This window comes from Lottia gigantea (assembly GCF_000327385.1).
Source record: "Lottia gigantea unplaced genomic scaffold LOTGIsca_303, whole genome shotgun sequence".
Lineage (NCBI taxonomy): Eukaryota > Metazoa > Mollusca > Gastropoda > Lottiidae > Lottia > Lottia gigantea.
Genome location: NW_008709001.1, coordinates 17,995 through 41,848, shown reverse-complemented (window position 1 = coordinate 41,848; position 23,854 = coordinate 17,995). Strand labels below are relative to the sequence as shown.

General features: G+C 29.8%; 1 protein-coding gene across 1 annotated transcript in view; it reads left to right on the top strand.

Moving 5' to 3' along the window:
• Nucleotides 1-23,641, top strand: part of LOTGIDRAFT_53229 (hypothetical protein) — a gene marked incomplete at both ends in the record, with an annotated part of 26,657 nt that extends 3,016 nt beyond the window's left edge. Inside the window, 2 exons of the mRNA XM_009057608.1 lie at nt 6,008-6,242; nt 23,611-23,641. Coding sequence (XP_009055856.1) covers nt 6,008-6,242; nt 23,611-23,641 — 266 coding nt within the window. The remainder of the gene's footprint in view (nt 1-6,007; nt 6,243-23,610) is intronic.
• Nucleotides 23,642-23,854: the final 213 nt, after the last annotated feature.

The following is a 23,854-nucleotide window of genomic DNA, read 5'->3' as shown; positions in this document are numbered from 1 at the left end:
GGTTAAATTTTTTTTTTTTTTAAAAACTACCCCGGTTTTAAAAAAAATTTTTAACTTTTTAAAAATTTTAACCCCCCCCCCCCCCCCCCCCCCCCCCCCGTCACATCAGAAAGGCGTCTTTATTGCTACGGTAACAGAAAATACATAGATATTTAAAACCTTCAATTTCGACAGTGAGCCATTGCTATTACTGATTAGCTTAGCTAAAAACAATTAGTATTACTGAGACGGGTCTCAAGTAGTAATTGTAAAGATTGAATACTTATACCTTGACTTCAATAGTCACCTTTCTTTTATCATGGAATGTAGTGATTTGATTGGTTTGTATATAGCCTAGACAGAAACCCTGATTGGCTGTATTCGCTGCCGCAAAATCCAATCAAATGGCTGAATTCCGTAATACAGGTTAGAGCAGGAAATAATCTTGACGTTATTGAGGGGCGGGGCTGTCAAGCTAAGTGATTTTATATTAAAGCCTCATGACAAAAATTATACCAGATCTAGTGATAAGGGTTTAACCAGAAGCGCTGACTGTGGCATGAGAAATTAGAGAGGATTGAAACACACAAGTTGACAAGCTAGCAGATGACAATCCACCTCACTATCGATTGAGTTATTCCACTTAACTTAAAGAAGATTCAAACCCATGGCACCTAATAGTCTAGCAGATCACTTGCAAAATGCAATTCGCTATGAACTGGGCTGCTATTGTTACTGTGTTGTCAAGGCTTTGGATTTTGTTTTTATTCAGTTTTTTCGACAATATTTCAATGATAAAAGAATTCCCTTTATAAAATCAAAAAGTTAATGTTTTTTAACAAAAATATAAAAGTTTATGTAATTTAATATTAAATTTAAAAGTGATGTTCAAACAAACAAATGAAGATTAAATTTCAAGGTAGAAATATTTCCATTAACGTATTAAACCTGAGAATTATTCTGGTAGAAAAAACTAAAAAATAAAAAATAAAAATCATCAGACTTTGATGAAATTTGTCATTGTAAAAACATAAAGAAGTTTGAGTCAGAATTCTGAGAGAAGTTCTGGAATCTAAATAGCCGTTAAACGAATCAAGGGAACGCCATCTAGTGTGGAATATCAGTTTTATTTTTCTCATAAAAGATGATTAGTTGTGAGATGTAGGATGATATGGAGAGTTTTCTCCCCGATTTACCGTGTTTTATTACCCAACATGTTAGACTTTCCGATAGAATAATTTCTTATCTCACTCTCACCTAGCTCTTTAACTGTAGAAATTAAAGAAATGTTTCAGAATATCTAAACTTTTCTTTCTCATTGAATATTCTTATTAATTATATGCGTATCATGGCAACAATTCTCTCCACGCTCTGGAACTAAAACTTCCTGAATGTAGAAAATTTAAAAAAGAATTTTGTTGAATATTCTAAACTTTTCTTTCTAATTTGCAATTCTTATTAATTATATGGGTATCGTGGAATGTCGTGAAACACAGGATGACACAATTCATTGATCGTACCAGTAATAATTTAATTAACAAAGGATAATTAAAATATTGGTCAATTCGCTCTGTATTCTTCCCAACCTTTAATTCAAAACATTGCCACAGTTTTATACATCAAATTTTCAAGTATTAATTAAAATGATTATAATTCATAAAAAGGCTAAAATACTCTTACATTTAGTGTGACCCATCATAGTTAATTTTCTGTTTAAATACTCTTATATTTAGTGTGACCCATCATAGTTAATTTTCTGTTTAAATACGTTATATTTAGTGTGACCCATCATAGTTAATTTTCTGTTTAAATATGTTATATTTAGTGTGACCCATCATAGTTAATTTTCTGTTTAAATACGTTATATTTAGTGAGCAGTTTACATCAGAAATATTGTGTTTTATTATACATAAAAGTTAAAATTGAGGGTGTTGTGTATTGAATTGGTGGAATTTTTTAACATTTTATTTGGGTAATAACACATCATGAGAGCTAATCATTATTTTATGAGCTCTATCATATATTTTTTAAGACCTTTCCCTTTTATGTAGGATTACCAGAAGAATAGGGGTTACTGTTTATGACACAAATTTGGAAAAAATCAATAATTTTACAGTTCTTTCTAAAAGAGAATTCTTTGATGTTGGATTATCACACATTGAGATTGAATTTTGTCACGTTTAACTTCAAAATTAAATATTTTTGTGAAGCCTATTAATTTTTATGACCTCCCATGATTTTTTGGATTTAAAAATCCCTTTGAAGTTGGATTATCTAAATCTGGTTGGTAAGGACCCAAAATTTTCCAAGAGGCAATAATGTTTATTTTTATGGTCAACTGTGTTAAGACTTTATAAAGTTCAGGGTTCAATTTTAGCACTTAAGGTAACAATATTATTCATTGTTATTCATATTGATAATTATTTTATATTTTCAAGAATATAGATACCACTAGCTTTCTGAGGTATTATCCCCTTTGATGTAAGATTATTAAGATTAATTATAGATTTATTACCCTATTTTAAATATAGATAACAAAAACTATGAAATGTTTTACTTCGAATTTTTGATAGAACTTAATAATTTTTATTATCATACACACTTTTAAATATAACCTAACTCCTTTGACCGATTTTACAGAAACTGAGATTAGATTAAACCAAAATTTAAGGAAGACTAATAATCTTTATTGGATATTCCCTCAGAATCAATTAAAACCCCTTTGATGTAGGATTATCTTATAAAGGGGTGGAGGTATTTCTACATTAAGCATCTCTCTATAATATTAAAGTGTTTATTTGTAACACATTAAGATATTGCTGGTGGTTTTGATGTATATACAGTGTTTAATATAATTATAACCCCCAACACCTGTGACTTCACCCCCCTAATTAAATTACCTTAATTAACTTGCTAATGACCCCCAAAATGGTGACAATTAACCCCCATATGTATATAAAATTAAAACAATACCCCCATTTTAATTTGGAGAATTTTAATGACATCTTTGGCAGTTTTTGGTTGGGTATTTTTGTGGGATACAGCTGGGACAGGGTGTAGAATTATTATACTCTCTGTGGGGGTACAGTTTGGATCATTTTGGCAGGTGACCACAAGTTGTTGATCAAACTTAAACTAACTGAGGTCATGTAAAGAACTACTTTTGTTGTTGGAAATAACTGGACAAGTTTTATATTTAATAGAAACACTATAAAGGATAACTTCATGTTCATGGATTTTTGGAACTTGATCTTTTTATGTGGGAATTGGAAAAAATAAAGAGCTTACTTGTGATCTACTTCTGTGTTTATCTTCAAAGCCTTGATATAACAGCAAAAAGACATAATAATAAAAAGGATCTAGAAAGCACAAAAGGCACATAACTGAATGAACTTAACGTTTACTAATGTCATTAGAAGACCATTCATACTTCTCAAAACCTTGTACCTGAACTAATATTCACCAACTTGTGAACAGTATTAATATTGGACTGATCAGTATTAATAAGTAGGTAGATTCAGTTGAGCAGTACTCAGAGAGTTTTAACTGATTATCAACTTGGATGATAACTGAAATCTGATTAGCTTTGATTCAATCTAATATATGACAAATGCTCAAAGACAGATTAAAATCTAAGCAGAAGATCCATCAATTTGAAAGATTCATGTTCTCACTTTTGGAGTTTAAAGTCGTTTCCATAATGGCTGAAAATCAGCTTTGATCCAAGCTGTTTTGTGAAAATTGCTCCAAGGCCTATTTAGAATTATTACACAGTAACTTTGAAGTTCTTAGTGAAATCTACATTATTAAAGATCTATCTATCTTGCTTTGAAACTCTAACGAACAAACTTAAAATCATAAACCAGGGTCACAAATTTTGAGATATAGACTTTTAACTACAAAGTAACAATTTGGATATTTTCCAAGATAAAAGACAAAAGAAGTACATTTTCACCTAAAATCAGTTTTAAGTTTGAAGATCTGTGTTTTTATAAGTGATTATTATTAATTGGTGAATCTAATTAACCACTTTGTCTATTAACTGACTTTTTACTGGTGATTGAAGAAAATATAGATTAGGGTGGTTGAAAGGTAACAAGTTACTATCTAACAGAAGGCTCTGTGTTTTTATACCAATTCACATCCAAGTTAGATCTGAGACTTTCATGATTTGAAATAGAGATTGGAACAGTAAATTTGTGTCAAAAAGGGATTTAACTCTTCAGATGAAATTTGTTAACAATCTAAGCCAATTTAGGTCCAAAAATGAAAGGGATTTGGCGTCTGTGAAGGATTTAAAAGAGTCATTTAAGGATTACGAAGAGGTACCTGTTAGCAACCTGACTTTGTTGATGTCAAAAATAGGATTAGAATTTTAGTGATTTAGATTTGGAATTATTGTCCACTTAGCAACCTTGACACTACCTGAATTTTAGTGACTAGAGTATAGATTTTACTAAATACTGTTGATGCCAAAATTTGACTGATAAAATAAAGTGATTAGATTTTGATTTTAGAAGAAAAAAAGGGAACAGAATTGCTAAATATCCAATTGATGTCAGAAATCAAATATTCATACCTCTGCTATTAACTTTAAACCTATTGGTGCCAACAATAAGTTTATCTGTATAACTGATATCCTATCAATGGTAAAAACTTGGTCAATTGGTGTCAAAAATCAGAAGAACATTTCAGTGATTAACTTTTAGATTTAAAACTGGACTTAGACAAGTTTTAACCAATCAGTGATTAGATTTCTAGAGTTAACTAATCACCCATCTGGATTAAAATAAACCAATCTCAAGTCACTTGATGTCAGAGTTTTGGATTAAAGTGAGCAGTGGTCAGGGATAATCAGTTGTTAAACCTGGTTTCAGATTAACGTTAACCCCTAGTTTCAACTGCTGTTCACTTTTTATCATTTGACCAAGTAACAGCAAACATTGTGTAACTTTATGGAACATTGTAGGAACCAGTAACTGTTTGAGATATTATATATAAGACTTAACCAAACATTGTTCACTTTTGAATTATTTGACTAAGTTTTGAGAAAGATAATTGATAGTTGAATATTAGAAGATCCAGTAAACATTGTGTAATTTTGTGGAACTCTGGATGTATTTGGACATTGTGGAAAGACATTTGTATTTGAAAAGGGAGTTAATTGAGCTAGAAAATTGGATTAACTGAACTGCAAAAAACTGGAAAAACAGATAGTTGATGTTTAAAACAAGGCATAAAGTTAGCAACCTAAAGAGGGACATCACAGAGTTTCTATAAAGAAGGATCAGTAAAGGGAGATAACTTAGAAATGATAATATGGAGAGCTGTGCCCAGCAACTAGAAAGTTGTACTCAGAATGTACAAATATTACAAAACGCTACCAAACAAATCTTTGAACTTTATAAAAAATATAAAAATGGTAGGGTCTATAATATCATAAACAGAATTGTTTATTCTCTTTATTAACAAAAATATCTTATATAAAGTGGAGTAAACATATTTATATATATTCTTTATGATTCTAAACATAAATATAAACAATGTATATTATATTGAAGTTGTTTTAGTAATAATTTATTTATAATTTTAAACTAACCATAGCAGTTACTCTTCTGTTCTTAATAGCTAGCTCAATAAGGTTCCATCTCATCAGCACTATCAGGTTCCACTTCATCAGCACAATCAGGTTCCATCTCATCAGCACAATCAGGTTCCATCTCATCAGCACAATCAGGTTCCATCTCATCAGCACTATCAGGTTCCACTTCATCAGCACAATCAGGTTCCATCTCATCAGCAAAATCAGGTTCCATCTCATCAGCACAATCGGGTTCCATCTCATTAATTCCATCAGTCCATATATACCCTACTACTAGTACTATTTTAGATGATTGTTAAGTAGTAACTTGTTTTTCGTATTAGCTCAGTCAGGTTCAGAAAAATAGGATGTAAAACTCCATTTTCAACTGTAAATATTTATATCGAAATGAAACATTTATTTCAATATTTGTTCCTGTATTTTCAGGTGATGTTAATGGTATTGAAATGCAGGTGGTACCACAAACTAAATCAGTGCCTCTCATGGACGCTTTGTGTCATATTATAATGGAACTAAACAATCATAGAATTGTAGCCACGCTGGACACAATAAGGGAGAAATTACAATGTGCCTATCAAGATATACAACTTCCTACAGATAAACAGTTGTTTGATACGCTTGGAAATTTAATACGTGATAGAAAAGTTTTTCACACTGGTAGGTTGAATAATATTTTAACTTATTTATTAACAAAAAACTTGTATTTTTATTAATGATTTTGTTTCATTTGTTGATTTGTAATATTAAAAATATGATATTATAGCTCAGTTCACTGCAGATAATATAACAAAATGAAGTCATAACGAGATGAAACCTTGTGGTTTAGATTCAAAACGTAGAAGCTCAATAGACTCCAGCCTCTAACTGAACATCTGAAAGGATTCGTAACCTAAAATATTTGTAAAAAATAGAAATGATTCGATGCATTCTGATATAAATTTTGTTGTAAAAACGTATAAAAAATAATGTTTAAATTTGATAGAAATTAATTATGGGTAGGATCCTCAGCGAGTTGCTACAAGTTGCTACTGATAATACACGCAATCTATTTATCCATACCAGGGTGAGGTTTAAAGATCGATGGGGTCAAGTTAAAGTTAAATAAAAGAAGGAGGGAGGGAGGGAATAAATTGAAATGAGTGTAAGAAACAAGGGGTATGGAGTGTAAAGTTTTTATCTTCTATTAAAAAAATCTTTCCTCTAATTTATAATAATAACATGTTAGATGGTGTTTGGTTGTGAGAATTTTTATTTTTATTTTTCTCATGGAGTTGGTGGCATTGGTCTTATTTCATGTCTACATTTTGACTGCCAATTTGTGAATTGTTATTTTGATATGTGCATATACAAGACAGTTTCTTTCTGTGATTTATATAATATATAAATATACACCAGTACATATTATGTACTACACTTGTGATTTGAACTTCGACTTTTGGAATTTTTCCTGAATTTGGGTGAGCTGGCCTCGAGCTTCAGTATAAAAATGAGAAAGCAATATTTAAAATGTGTGGCCTAGACCAAGAATATGATGATAAAAAGGCGATTCCTGAATTCAGGTGAAATCTTGCCGTCATGTTTAGAATAAACTAGTATTTAAAATGTGAGGTGTAGACCGAGAGAGAGAGAGAGAGAGAGAGAGAGAGAGAGATAGAGAGTGAGTATTATGTTAGAAAGTTAAACCATGTTTCACCAGCTGTAATAGTTTATTCTAGTTTATTCTCACCAGAATATAATAATAGTTTACAGAATAACTAGAATAATACTCCTAATAGTTTTTTATTCTCCTGAGAATTTTGACATTTCAAAACACACACGTTGGGTCTAATGCATATTCTCGAAGCATCAAAACTGTTTTGCCATGAACCAAATGTGCAACATAATTTTTTTTTATTCCCTTGAGGCATTTGACAAGTTGAAACTTTCAGGACAGTTTAGAAATCTCTCTGACTCTCAAAATATCAGAACTGTTTTATCAAGAATATTTGACAATGTTAAAGTCTAAAATTAAAACCTACTTTACGAATCTCAAATCAGATTGGAGTACTACTTTCCCTGCAAGATCAAAAGTCTAAAATCAAATCTGACTTAACGACTCTCGAATCAGAATGTTAAATGTCTTAATTTATTTAATAATTTAGTGGAAAACATATTGTCATGTTAAAATTAAAACTAAAATCTTCTTAATGACTCTGCAATCAGATTGAAATAATTCCACTGCTAAATCTAAAATCAAAATCTACTTTACAACTCTTAAATCAGAATGTTAAATGTCTTGATTTATATGAAGGAATGAATAGTTATTGTCATGTTAGAGTTAAATTAGAGATGTGCTTTACAACTCTAAATTCAGATTGAAAGAATACTTCTAGTCAAAGTCTAAAATTGAAACCAACTTTACGACTCTCCAATCAGAATGAATTTCATTGCGCTTCATTTCTCAGCCTTTAATTTGGCGTATTTAAACATGCATGATGGGAGTTTTTATATTTCTCATCTTCGTTGAGTTTTATAGCCAGTCTCTTATCGTTCTCCCTTTCATGTTTCCATTCCGTTTTTCGCTCGTGCAATTTTTTCTGACATAAACCGTCTTAATTTACATAAATTGTTTTGATCTTTGGGCTGATTTTGATTCGATATTTGGAAATGTTTGACAAGTTAATTTCACACAAACAGAAAAAAATCAAAAATAATCTTCACGGACTTTCTCGTATTTTGGCGAAGGCCGTCAAGTGGAAGAGACGTAATTAGTGAGAACAAGATTGACCATTGACGAAATTTAGTTGTCAGTTTTTTTGTACAGTTTATTTTCCCCTGGGCTTGTTTAGTTGATCAGAAATAGACAGGACACAACATTGATATGATGGGGTTTTACAGGAATCAGAAATAGAAGGTCGAGAATTTAATTATATAAAAAGAATAATTCTTATGAAATATAAAATCAATATGAAATATTCTGGAGAATTAATAGTTGAATGGGTTAAAAGTAGCCATTTTGATGATTTTTATAAACAATTTGTAGGTAAATTCAGGTTAGTAGTACAGTACAGTTAGTTTGTAGTGTTCGATTTTTGTTGCATATTTTCACAATTTACGATATATTTATCAGATTAAGACTCAGCCTGGGACCTTATTCTACAAATTCTAAAAAGACTGAAAAGATATTTTTATTCTCATGTGTTATTGATAGTACTGAATCGTACAATTTCAGTCGTACATTTTGTCTAGCTTTCTTGACTTGACCATGTTTTTTTGTACAATTAATATCCTGAATAAGGACTTTATTACACTAATAACTTCTCCTAATATCTTCTTGTTATAGTTAAAACTACAGACTAGAGACATCAAATATGGACTGAATATGGTTTTTATTGCATGGAAAATGAATAAGAATTTCTGAATAGTGTACAACATACCAAAATACATTTAACAACATTTAACACCCCACAATCACCTTTTCTTTTTAATGTTACACCTGCCTTAGCTCTCTGTTGTACAGGAAGGTCTTGTGGGTGGGGAGTAATTTAATTTTTGAATAAAGTAGAGGTTTTATATAGATAGCATACAACATATCTAAAGTTGTTACCAACAAATAAATCAGAATGTCAGGGAAATTCTTTCATTGATATTAAAACAGCACATTATTTCAATAGTCATAAAATTTCAATGCTTATTTCACTAGTGTCAAAATTACTTAGAATTTCTGTTGACCATAATGAGCAGGGATGGAAAAGGATCAGGAAATTTTCTTTTCTAAATATTCAAACGATACCTGATGTATAATATTTAGTTGTACCGTAGTACCATACCACGTTCACACGAATACAATACTATTTCACCATTGTCCAAAAATAGCTTAGAACTTCTGGTGAATATGTTTTGTGGGGGAAGGAAAGGGCATGAGGGGACATCCTAGATCTCAAGTTATCTTTAGTACACAAATCATTACACCTTTGTTTAGTCATAAAAGACAAATGAAAAGCGGATTGCTAATTTTTATTACGTTAATAGTTTCAAGATTGTCATTCCATGTCAACTTCAACAAATGCTGCAATTTCTGCAGACGGCTAAAAGTTTGTTATGAAATGCTATATATATGTCTTGTGAATGGCTTTATAATGATTCAAATACATGTTTGGTGTGTGATGCATTTATTTATTCTTTAATTCATTCATTTATCATATTTATTTCACCATTCACTCATTCACTCATTCATTCATTCACTCATTCACTCATTCATTCATTCACTCATTCACTCATTCACTCATGCCATGTTTTTTCACGTTATTTTTTAGAAACACCATTTCATGGTAAGTTCCACCATCTTGCATCATTTTACTAAAAACATTTAAATTGTATTTATAGTGTAGTCGTTCTGTTTTAGTTTTATTATGTAGATTTTCTGTTTCTTTGCACTTTAAAACTTGGCTTTTTTGTTTTGACCAAATCATTTACAACTTCAAATATGAAAAAACAACATTTATTCCACAAAACTTGATTATTTTGACTCAAGATCTGTTTTTCATTTTAAATGATGAAAATTTAAGGATTAATTTGAAAATGTTGACCATGAAAATGCGTCATTCTGCTTAAAATGCTTATTAATGCTTATTAATGCTTTATTTAACGCTTGTATAGCTAAAAATAATAACTAAATGTTGTTTAAAGTTTTTAGATGTTGTAGTTTACAGCATGTTGTTTTATTGATGTTGTTGTTTATAGCATGTTGTTTTATTGATGTTGTTGTTTATAGCATGTTGTTTTATTGATGTTGTTGTTTATAGCATGTTGTTTTATTGATGTTGTTGTAGAAAATTTAAAATACTTAAAAAACCTAAAGAAAATTGAGTTCCACTATAATTAGTACCATGGAGGGAGTTGCTTGCAAGACAGGACACCCGATATCAATCTCTGACTTTGTTTATCAACTCTTATAACCTTTTTAAGTCAAGTCCAATAACTTTGAGTCCCAACATAAGTATTGTGGTGGGTATTACTATCAAGTCAGGGTTTACACCTCTAGAACACCTGATGTTACTTGACGATGTAATTTCTGGGCTTGATCTCATATTGAAAATATTATATAGAATAGTTCATTAATCAAGATATTTCAAATGGTATATAAAAACATAAACCTTAAACAAAATGATATTTAACTCTTAAGAATTCGTCTTGTTAATTTCTAATTCTGTAAAACTTGTTAAGATTTTAAATTCTCTTTATTTTGAAACTAGACCACTACCCTAGAGTCTAGTCTCAGCATGAAAATTCTCTAATTTCACCACAATTTGTAGTAAAACAACAATTTTAGCAGATTGTTATCTTGAAGTAGATTACATTACCTATATTTCTATAGAAACCGTAGTTTTTTTTTATTGAAATCTACGATATTTAAGTTACATCATCTCTCACCTCCCTCCAGGTTCGATATCACTATATCATACTGGTAGAATAATTAACACTATTGTCTTATCTTTTAATTATAATAACAGAAATATTGTGGTGAAATATCTTTTCCATTAGATAAATTATTACTTAATTTCTAATTTTCAATTTAACTTGGCAATGTTCCCCTCATCACACACTTAATGGAGTTGCATTGTTTATCTTATAATAGTAATTCTTTCAGTGGGATAAATTATTACTCAATTCTTGATTTAACTTGATAATATTACCTGTATGTGTTTCTAAACGTATTATGTAATACATACAGAAGTATTATATCTATATATCTTAGTGTTTTATTATAATTCATGGTTTGTCTTCAATAATATTTGGAAAAGTTTCCCTCATTGTACAATAATGACTTTCATCAGTCAAATCAATAGTAGAACATATAACTTTGTTTCATTTCTTTTTGGATTTTCCTTCATTATCATTAACCTAATCAGTCTAATCTCTGATCAGTAGCAGAACAGTAGAATGTAAAACTTATTTTAGACTTTACCTCATTCCTCACTGTATCCCTTTAGACACTGTGTGCCTTACCAGTTGATATTTATTAACCTAATTAGTAACATACAACTCTAATACATTTCAAACACTGAAAATACACTTTACAACATTCTCAAAATTAACCCAATTTAAATGTTTTTTAATATTAAAACTAAAACTTGATTAAAATAACAACCCAGATTTTATTATTACCTTGATTAAAATTTCTTACATTCTTAAACCTTGTTTCCTAACCACATGAAATATTGTATTCAATGTAATACCACCAACTAATCAGCAAAAAATGACAAAAATAAAAGAAGGGGTAATGATAAAAAATATAAAAACAAAGTACTAATGATAGGAACAGCAGAACAAAACTCAAAATCCAGAAAAACAGTTTGGCACTACATTAAAAAAAAATCAAAAAATGACAAAATACCTGAAAGTAAGAATGATAATTTACCAAGAATTCAAAATTCCTAAAACATAAAATTTTGATATTTTTGGCAGATTGATTGAAATTTGATGTTAAATTCTACGTCAGAAATCTCTGAGTTCCTGTTATTTTGGAATTACAATATGTTAACATGTTGGTTTCCTGCTGATTTTATCATCGTTATATCAGATTATTTTATAATCTACACAAATCTTAAATACTTCTTCCTTCTTTAATGTTTATGTTAAGTTTTTAACAGGGGAAAATAGCATCTGATCAAATTTCAGTTCAATTTCAGATCCAAACCACAGAACAAAATCCAAAATAACAGTTTGGCAATAACAATCAAATTTTAAATATTATTACTTAAGAAAATATAAACTTTATTACAAAATACATTTAAAGAATTTTAAAAAACGGAAATTTTAAAAATATCGTCAATCAGAATTCCAAAATGGCTGAAAAAATCCAAAGATGACAAAGTTTCTAAAAATATAAAAGTACATAAAAATGAAGGGTATAGATTTATTATTAATTTAACTATTTTTAACAACGATGAAATAAAACGCGTAAAAAACATCGATTTATTCGAAGTGAATCATATATTTTACGAGTTTTTCTGCTAGAAATTATTCAGATTGTATTTTATTATCGAATGGTCTAATAGATATTACTTCCAGTTCCATGATAATTTCTATCGACTTTTCTTCCTCTCCATTACCTTTCCGACACCAAATTTCAGTAATGTGGTGTTATGTTATGTTATAGTTTAGTTATTCCATGAATGCTTCCAAAACTAGCTGTAAATTTAGCCATTATTACAAACCAAAACATCATATTCTTATACAGATAGATAATGTAGAAGTTGAGTCGAAGTCTGAATAATTTGTATTGAGTTTTCTTCCTCTCCATTATACATCAGACTATAAATTTAAGTAATGTTATTTTATAGTTTTCAATGCTGTCTATTTGTTGTTTTATTTGTAAATGTAAATGAAGTTATTACAAACTAAAACATCATCTTCTGATATCAGTTTATTAATATTACACATTTCTCTTGTTGAGACTTATATAGAAATATCTGTTATTTAGTCATGGAGGGTGTTTTTAAATTCAGTCAGGCCCTATCTATAGCTACTAAATTAATTCCCCTACCCTAGCTCCTGTTCATTAGGTCTGTTTTTCTTTCTGGAACAATTCAACGAAAATAAAGTCATGTAAAATAATTTAACATCTGCTACAATTTTAACGTGAAATTCTCACCTCATAATATTATTATGTTAAACTTCATGGAAAAAATAATCTAATTAATAAATTTTCTATCAATTTCTCCCATAAATCATGGCACATGAAAGAAAGAAAATGGTGAATTTTCTCACAAATTGGCTTGTCTTTTCACTGGTTAATGGAATTATGTAATTTTCGTGTGACGAGTTTGTAGAAATAATGGGATTCTGATTATGATTTAGATTCTAGAATGTGACGGAAGATTTAAAATATCTGTTGCGTTAAAAATATTGTCAATAATCAATGGTTGAGTCTGTATTACGTTATTAATTTCATTTCAGTAATTTCCCTCCAAACTGTTAATAATCTTGAAGAGATTTAACAATACCTTGACTCGTTTTGTTTTTTCCAAACTGAGATTAAAGGAGGTAACTTTGTACCTGTTGATATTATAGGGTTTTCCATTGCTTGATAAGATTCCATGTCTATCTGAGAATAAGTTCTACTTGTCCAACTTCAGTAGAGACGCAGACTGAAAATAGGTCAGTTGTCTGAAGATCGTATAGTGTGAAACTCTGAGTAACAACAGTTTTATTTTAATATTTCTAATTTACATATTTATATAAAAAAATGGATTAAGAATTATAATAAAACCATTTGTATCTGATTTCATTAAATCTTAACCTATATATCTAAAACCAGTAGTTAACAAACTTCAATTTTCTTTCAAACCATCAAAGATTCTATTTTAACGAGGAAAGATAATTAATGAAGAAACTAATTAGGTTAAGATGAGGAGTGGAAATTAAAAATATTAAACTATGGTGAAATAAAACATGTGGTTGAAGAAAGATGGTGATTGATTGAAAACATTCGGTGTAAATCAAGTTTTATGATGCTATTTCAATCAATTTAATGGATTTTAAAACGCCTTCTTTCTCTTTTTATAACTTTAACATTCTCCCAGTGATTAAGTGGCCATTTCAGTTAAAATAAAACCCATTCCCTGAAGATTTTCTAATGTTTTAAACTGTAACTATGAATTGTAGCTATTGTTTCAACAGTACTGTTTAAATGGGGAATAGCTAATTTATGATAAAACCTCCTAAAAACTTGAAGTAACTTTGGAAACAGATGAAAATTTCAGCGATTGTATCAGCAGTATTATTAAAATGGGGCACGTTTAATTTATGATAGAGATAAAAAGAAGTGTAACATATTAAACTTGAAGTTATATTTTTTGAAATATTTTAAAATTACAACTGTAGTAGAGTAACAAGTAAAATTCAACTATTAGATCTGAAAATAGTCTTTGATTTTAACTAATTGCTGACAAAATAATTTGTTACTATACAGATAGGAAGTGATTTAAACCCATGTAATAATTGTATCCATATTACAGATATATCGAATAGGTTCATTGACCCTAACATCATATCAGATCATTTTAACAAATTAATCTGAATTTTGTCTGTTTAATAATATTAGAATAAGATCTTGAGTCTCGAGTCTTCCTATTTCATCATTTAAAAGTTGAAAATAACATCAAGGTTGTGAAATTTTAAAAAAGACTGAAAGTTACAACATTGTATTACAATTTACAGATGTTAAAACAATTTTCACAAATCTCAGGATTTTAGAAATATAAATTATTTTCTAGTTTTTTAGAGAAAAGTGAATATTTAGTAGAATTCTTAGTTTATTTCTGATATAGAGAATTAAGATGTCAAATTTTTACAGATTTAAATAAATATATAAAATATCATTTCCTTTCTATAATTATTTACATGTTTCACTCAATTTTATTTCTATGTTTCTATGATTCGTGTTTTTAACTTTTTTATTTCTCAGGCAGGGATGTTGATCACATATTTTCATCACCAGTCGGTGTTGCTCACTTGTGATATGTTTAGTTGATACACTCCTGATGAAGATTGTGTATCTGAAACATGTCAGCAGCATGAGATGAGCTCTGTTCAATTAGCTACTACAAAGTCCAACATTGGAAAGTTAACTTCCATTTTTAAGACTAACTGTCCTGATGAGGGTTGTGTATCAGCAACACCAGATGAGCTCTAGTCAATTATCTAACAATAAGTCTTATGTTGGAAAGTTAAAATCTATTTTTAAAAAACTAACTGTCCTGATGAGGGTTGTGTATCTGAAATATATATAGTCCTATATTGGAAAGTTATAGAATATTTTTAGATGTTTCACAGAATATGAAAAGTGAAGCTAAGAATATTTGTGTAGAATATTTTGTTATGGCCTAGGTATTAAAGATTATAAGAGAATCAATATAAAATATAACAGGTAGATATTGATAATTATTGTCATTTTGTTATAATTTCATATCTTTTATTTTTATTATACTGATACCTGGTGAGACTGACTGTTTTTATAACAAGTTTTTAATTCTATCAAGGTAGGAATAGACTAGGGTCAGTATAGGAGACAGGTACTGTGTGCTGCAGAGACTGCACAATAAGGATCCCCTGATAGTTAAAAGAGAGTTGGCTTGTGCTTTTGTCCTATAAAATTTTCCATAATAGACTGAATGGTATTGCCCTTTTTCATAGGAGCATAATATTTAATTTAAATCTCCATTTCACTTCATCTTATACTCCTAAACAAGTATTTTCATGCCTTAATCAAACAGGTATGGATAAATTCAACTTACTTTTAGTACAAGTTGTTTAACTTATTGCTGCTACAATTTCTAGTTAAAAACTTCAACAAAATATTTTAATATCAATGTCTATAGCAAGTCGTAAATAATGTACCAGATATTCTCAATCACTACTTGGACATGACTGGCAAATAATGTCAAAATTTATATCTGTCAAAAAATCAGAATTCTGTGTCGTTTCTCCCAAATAAAAAGTGAAGTTAGCACTGTATCTTTAAGCTGAGAGAATTGTGACTTGCAATCAATAGATTGTGTAATAATAACAAAATATTCCTATAATCGGATATTTTACTCAGCTAGAGTGCTGCAGGCTGCCAGGATACCTCGTTGATTATCTGGAACTGTCAGTGGAAGGCTGGACTGGTTCCGTGCTGGAATAAAGACTTTGTCTGACTTTAAAAGGAATTTTTGTGAAGGTTTCTCTGTGAATTTTGAGTTAGTTTAGGGGTATTTTATTTTGCAAGAGTTATGCAGGCTGCAGGAACAGCTCGTTAATTTTTCTTGAAGTGTTGAAGTCAGACTGGACCTATGTGATTGAAAACTGAAGCAGGAATATTTGTGGAGTTTTCTGTGATTGTTAAGAATAGTTTTAAGATATTTTATTCAGCTAGAAGTCTACGGACTGTCAGGATAGCTGGTCAATTTACTAGCTGGAACTTTTACTATTTGTGACTGGAATCCTCTGAAAATTTTCAGGAATTTTGAAGAGTTTTCTGTGATTGTAGAGTTGTATTAACAGATACTCTGTGTGCTGTCTTTAATACATGGATTAGAAGTATTGTAAGGACTGTAAAAATATTCTAGTTCTGTAGACTTTCAGGGTAGATAATCTGTTATTTTTGACTAATAGTAAGGGAGAGAAGAAGATGGTTATAACTTTAATAATCTGTTTTTATTCAATATGAACAATTAGAATGAATTATTATTAAACCTTGCTAATTGATTGAGTATATTTTAATATATAACTATAATTTGTTTAAATGGGTATTTTGGTAAAGAACCTGTATTGTGATTCTAACTTTATGAAGATGAAATTTTGTGAAAGTTGAAGAAACAGGAACATTTTGAATGTATTTAAACAATCTTTGTACATTAGGTAAGTAGATTTCAATAAGAGTACAATGATAGACATGATTAGTGGTTCCCAGAGTCAGTCCAGAGTCAGCACAGTGTCAGCCACGAGTCAGGCCTGACAGTTCTGTTTGTTCGCGTCACAATTTCTTTCAAAAACTCTGTCACACATTGTTCAAACTCTGTCACACATTGTTCAAACTCTGTCACACATTGTTCAAACTCTGCCACACATTGTTCAAACTCTGTCACACATTGTTCAAACTCTTTTTATACTCAAACTACAACAAGCTACATTAGAATTGAGAGTATATTTATTAACTTATTGTTTTCAAACAGAAAGGTGATCTGGTATTTAATTGCCTAAAACTATTGTGTCTAGGATAATAAGGACTATAAAAATGTCGTCCAGACGTCTCCAGGGAGGGTTGTAGTTTACCTGGCTGGTAACAAACCTAAATTACCATAAATACTTTCTGAATACAGCTGTTGGCAGGCAGGATTGTTGAGTTGGTTACATATACCAGTCTTGTCTGACTAGTGCTCTAGACTGTTGATTTGACTATATTTACCAGTCATGTCTAACTAGAGTTCTAGACTGTTGATTTGACTGTTTACACTGTGGTTTTTGCAATTCCACTAAAACTAAGTGTTTGATGACGTTACTAAACTGCTATAAAGAATTTTGCGAGAGTCATAAAATGTTTACTTTAAGTGGAATTGCAAGAGCACAGACGCCTGATTGAAAATTAGAATGGTGAAAATTGGTTGTCAATACACAGGAAAAGTTTAGAAAACATCTTTACAATTTCTTTAACTATTTCTGTTAATATAATTAATTCATGAATTACAAAACCATTTGATATTAAAGAGAGGAAATCAGAGGAAATAAACATGACAATATCAAAATAAAATATCATTAATTTAACAACATCAACAAAATAAAATATCATTTGACATTATGTAAAGTGATTGAGAGGAAATTGATATTTTTAACAGGAAAATAAAATGGAATATTCAATCTAATAATACATGCAATATCTATAGAGAAACACAGTTGATATTTGCATGTAGACTTTCACTTAGTATTTCTGATTACATTTTTACATGAGAGAAAACAGATTTATAAAAATAGGTGAATAAAATGTTATGTAACTAGAAATTCCCAGGTTTTATAAGATGAGTAGATTTAGGATACTACAGAGGTTTTATAAGATGAGTAGATTTAAAGATACTACAGAGGTTTTATAAGATGAGTAGATTTAAAGATACTACAGAGGTTTTATAAGATGAGTAGATTTAAAGATACTACAGAGGTTTTATAAGATGAGTAGATTTAAAGATACTACAGAGGTTTTATAAGATGAGTAGATTTAAAGATACTATAGAGGTTTTATAAGATGAGTAGATTTAAAGATACTACAGAGGTTTTATAAGATGAGTAGATTTAAAGATACTACAGAGGTTTTATAAGATGAGTAGACTTAAAGATACTACAGAGGTTTTATAAGATGAGTAGATTTAAAGATACTACAGAGGTTTTATAAGATGAGTAGATTTAAAGATACTACAGAGGTTTTATAAGATGAGTAGACTTAAAGATACTACAGAGGTTTTATAAGATGAGTAGATTTAAAGGTACTACAGAGGTTTTATAAGATGAGTAGATTTAAAGATACTACAGAGGTTTTATAAGATGAGTAGACTTAAAGATACTACAGAGGTTTTATAAGATGAGTAGACTTAAAGATACTACAGAGGTTTTATAAGATGGGTAGATTTAAAGATACTATAGAGGTTTTATAAGATGAGTAGACTTAAAGATACTACAGAGGTTTTATAAGATGAGTAGATTTAAAGATACTACAGAGGTTTTATTAGAGTAGACTTGAGTAAATTTATTGAGACTAAATAAGGGAATAAAATGAATATGTCAGTCTAAATCAGAATTATTATCTCAGAATCCAAATACATACAATATCAATATTAGAAATCTTTGTTATCTATCTCCTACTCAGTGACATTCAAGTTTGAGAGGTTAGATGAGGGAATATTGCTGAAAATAAAAACTATAGCCTCAGTACAGTTAGGTCAATATTTAAAACTTTACTGTCATTTTATTTCTATCATTAGGGAATCAAAACTCATTAAATCAAGTGAAAATCTATGAGAAATTCCCACATAGCAGTTGTCTATTGTTACAAAACATCTAAAATACATTAAGCTTATTTCACAGGCTGTTGATATCATTATTACCTCCTTCATTGAAGATCTGCAGAAACTCCTTTCATGTCAGTCTAGCGTAAAAAGGACACGAATCTGTCTGAGAGATGTTGATAATTTTAGGATTAGGGTGTTTTTGAGTGATGTTATGCATCAATGATCTAAAAGTTACAAATTAGAATAATTAGTAATAAATGTTTCTACTATTAAAATTGGTCTCATTATGGTAATTACAGAGCATTGTCTTGTATACAATATATAGCATTCTCCCTTTTAAAGGAATTGTAAAAAGTTTTTGCTGGTGTAAGCTATATTCCCTAGGTCAGGTGATGCTTGGTTGTTTCAGAAAACTGTCTTTTAGGGGATACATACAATATTATAATATATAAAGCTAACTTGTTAATATCTGGTTAATCATTGTGTTAATTATTTGAGCCAAATTTTGCTTGTAATATCAAGAGTAGTAATAATAATAATACTAAAGTATGGTTCCTGTTTAAAGGAATTGTTTTGGGTTATATTCTCGAGGTCAGATGATTCTGGTTGTTTTACAAGACTGTCTATTTGAAGAAAGCAATCAGGAACTTGTTGTTATTGAGAGATGTGCTTTACAATAGAATAATGATATCAAATCTTAAACTTGGTCATTTGGAGATAATCGTTCTGAATATCAATATTATATATATATATCTAGGTGTATATTAACTTGGTCATTTTGAGATAATCGTTCTGAATATCAATATTATATATATATATCTAGGTGTATATTAACTTGGTCATTTGGAGATAATCGTTCTGAATATCAATATTATATATATATATCTAGGTGTATATTAACTTGGTCATTTGGAGATAATCGTTCTGAATATCAATATTATATATATATATCTAGGTGTATATTAACTTGGTCATTTGGAGATAATCGTTCTGAATATCAATATTATATATATATATATCTAGGTGTATATTAACTTGGTCATTTTGAGATAATCGTTCTGAATATCAATATTATATATATATATCTAGGTGTATATTAACTTGGTCATTTTGAGATAATCGTTCTGAATATCAATATTATATATATATATCTAGGTGTATATTAACTTGGTCATTTTGAGATAATCGTTCTGAATATCAATATTATATATATATATCTAGGTGTATATTAACTTGGTCATTTTGAGATAATCGTTCTGAATATCAATATTATATATATATATCTAGGTGTATATTAACTTGGTCATTTTGAGATAATCGTTCTGAATATCAATATTATATATATATATCTAGGTGTATATTAACTTGGTCATTTTGAGATAATCGTTCTGAATATCAATATTATATATATATATCTAGGTGTATATTAACTTGGTCATTTTGAGATAATCGTTCTGAATATCAATATTATATATATATATCTAGGTGTATATTAACTTGGTCATTTTGAGATAATCGTTCTGAATATCAATATTATATATATATATCTAGGTGTATATTAACTTGGTCATTTGGAGATAATCATACTAAATATATCTGTTATAGTCAGTGTTTTAGAGAAATAACGAAGATGATATTAAATTTAGCTCCGGGCATCAACATCGTTCCTATCTTTATCAATATTATCTTGTAGGCCAGTACTGGGGAGTATTTGTTTCTTGTCTTGGTATGAGAGAGGGGGGGAGGAGCATCAACATTGTTCTTATCTTTGTTATTCGTCTAGTTTGGAGGCGGGGGGGCGGGGGAAGGAGAAAGCAATCAGATTGGATTTTTTGAGAAAATAGTTTCATGTGACTACTATTTTTAAAACTAGAGTTTAGAAAATGAAATTTCTTGTCACTAAGTTATATGGTTGTATTCTCGGTTTTCAGTATTTTGTTGTGTTTTATTGTCCCATTGTTTCCGGGTCGACTTGCCCTGAGGGAGTAATGATGTCATCAAATTTGTAATGACCCCCTAAATTTTACGAGCAGGACAATAGATGGGTTATATAATATGATGTCACCCCCCACCCCTAATGATTTCTCCCTTTATTCACCCCTCTATTATCAGGAGTAATTAGCAGGAGATGACCATTCATCTCTACTTTGTAATATATACAGTATACTGATGGGACTATACTTATAAAGGTATTGATGGAGTAGCATAGGATTTTATATAGCCCCTGCCCCAAAAAAACAATCTATTGGGTGGCAATTCTGACCTTATGAAAGCTCTTATTTATCATTGTCCCCATAGTATATATCATATTGATGATATAAAAACATAAATGATATCCCAAATCAATGTTTTTTTTGGGGTATTTTTGACTGTATTAAAGTTGATGATTTTCAGGATTAATTGTCATCACAGTATAGAGTAATATAATGATGATATTTGACTGGGTATTTTGTAGTTGTAATAGCTTGACAAAGTTGATATTGTGAAGGTGATATGGCCCCCTTAATATTTACTGTAAGATTGAATTGGACAAAAAGTGAGAAGAGACAGCTGTTTACTAAACAGTTTCCAAAAAATATAGAAATAGACTGATTTATCATCATTTTAATACAATATTTCTACAATAAACTTCTTGTTAGATGTAAGAAAATTGTGAAAATTGCAGAAAAAGATTGAAAAACTTGTTTAAAATAGAATGATGCAGTCTAACAGACAGTTCTCATTGTAAAATAGAATGATGCAGTCTAACAGACAGTTCTCATTGTAAAATAGAATGATGCAGTCTAACAGACAGTTCTCATTGTAAAATAGAATGATGCAGTCTAACAGACAGTTCTCATTGTAAAATAGAATGATGCAGTCTAACAGACAGTTCTCATTGTAAAATAGAATGATGCAGTCTAACAGACAGTTCTCATTGTAAAATTAATGATGCAGTTTTCTTCTTGTTTTTACCACATTTTATATCAATAAATCTCTCTTTTCTTTGTTTTCTTTTTTTCATCTTATTTTATTTTCTCATTTTCTGTCTCATTCTTGTCTGTTTATCTCTTTTATACCTGACTGAATACTAATATCAGAACTAGTATTTTAACTGTTTGAGAACCTGAGTATCAGAAAATATAAAACCATATACCCTGCACTGAAGACTATACATAGATGAAATGAATGGAGTTTTACATCCTACTTGTGGACTAAGACCATGTACTGCAGAGTGGTTATTCTAACCCCAAATATACAAACTAACTGCACTAACTATACTCTCTCACTAAAGGTAAAGCCTTCATCAACATGCCTGTGCCTGTGCCTGTGCTTTTGTAACATTACTTAACCGCAATGTTATAACCTAAAACTCCCAAAAATGTATGACACTCGTGTGTATGTTTTGAATTGTACCCCAATGTACCTAAATATCTATACCTGACTGATGAATATTAGAATTATTAAAACTAGCAATAAATAAATATTCTATAGAAAGATTAGAATCCCTGCCTTATTAATTAGAAATATATTAAATAACAGAGTCAGTTCGGTGGAATAAACTTAAAATATAATAAAATATTGTTTAAAATAATCACTTCATTATAAAATGGTTGACTTATTTTATTCATTACTGATTTAATACTAGGTAGGATTTCAGCGCTCAGGGTTTGAATCTTGTAATCATATAGAAATACGATAGAAAAAAATTATCGGTTATAAAATGCATGAAAAGAAGATTAATTAAGAATTCTTTTGTTGTTAATTGACCTGAATTGTTCAGTAGGATATCAGCGCTGTCGGGTTTGAATCCTGTTGTATAATAGAATTATAATAAAAAATGTTTTAAAAAATAATAAAATATGATCAGTAATAAAACACGTGAGTAACTTTATTAATTCTTTTGTTAGTTAGTCAACTGAACTGATTTAATACTAGGAAGGATATTGGCGCTATTGGGTTTGAATCTTATGAAATAAACACTCTATTATTTTCTTTATGACTTTTATTGTTGTTAATTGAACTGGAATTATTTATTGTATTAGATTATAGGGTTTAGGGCGTTGTGGGTTTGAATCTTCATTAAATGTTTTCTTATGCCTCAAGCGTAGTGTTTGTGGAATTATTGAATGATATTTGTAAGCCAATAGGAGTTGTAAAGGGTTTTGTCAATAGGTGAAGAAAACCCAAAAAGTGTTGAACAAGTGAAAGTTTAACCAAGGTTAAGGATATAAGGGCAGCAAGAATATTGATACTTGGATTCTGAAAAGACCAAATTTTCAACCTAGGAAGTTAAAATTAAGCCAATCTAGAGGATGTTAAGGATTCCAGTGAATAATTCAGTAAGCCAATATAGAGGATGTAAAGGATTCCAGTGAATAATTCAGTAAGCCAATCTAGAGGATGTAAAGGATTCCAGTGAATAATTCAGTAAGCCAATCTAGAGGATGTAAAGGATTCCAGTGAATAATTCAGTAAGCCAATATAGAGGTTGTAAACTCAATCTTATTATATTCTCTTTCCAGGCAGTGGGTATTTTGTGGTAACACCAGAAACATTTCGCCTGCCGACCCCCAACGAGCCGAACGTAACTTATAATAACTGGATGCAGTATCAGCCTATGTATATACCTGTCTTTCAACAACAACAAATATCTGGTCCAATACAACAACAGTTTCCATTGGTCAATCAACAGACTGGTCAAATACAACAACAATTTCCATTGGTCAATCAACAGACTGGTCAAATACAACAACAATTTCCATTGGTCAAT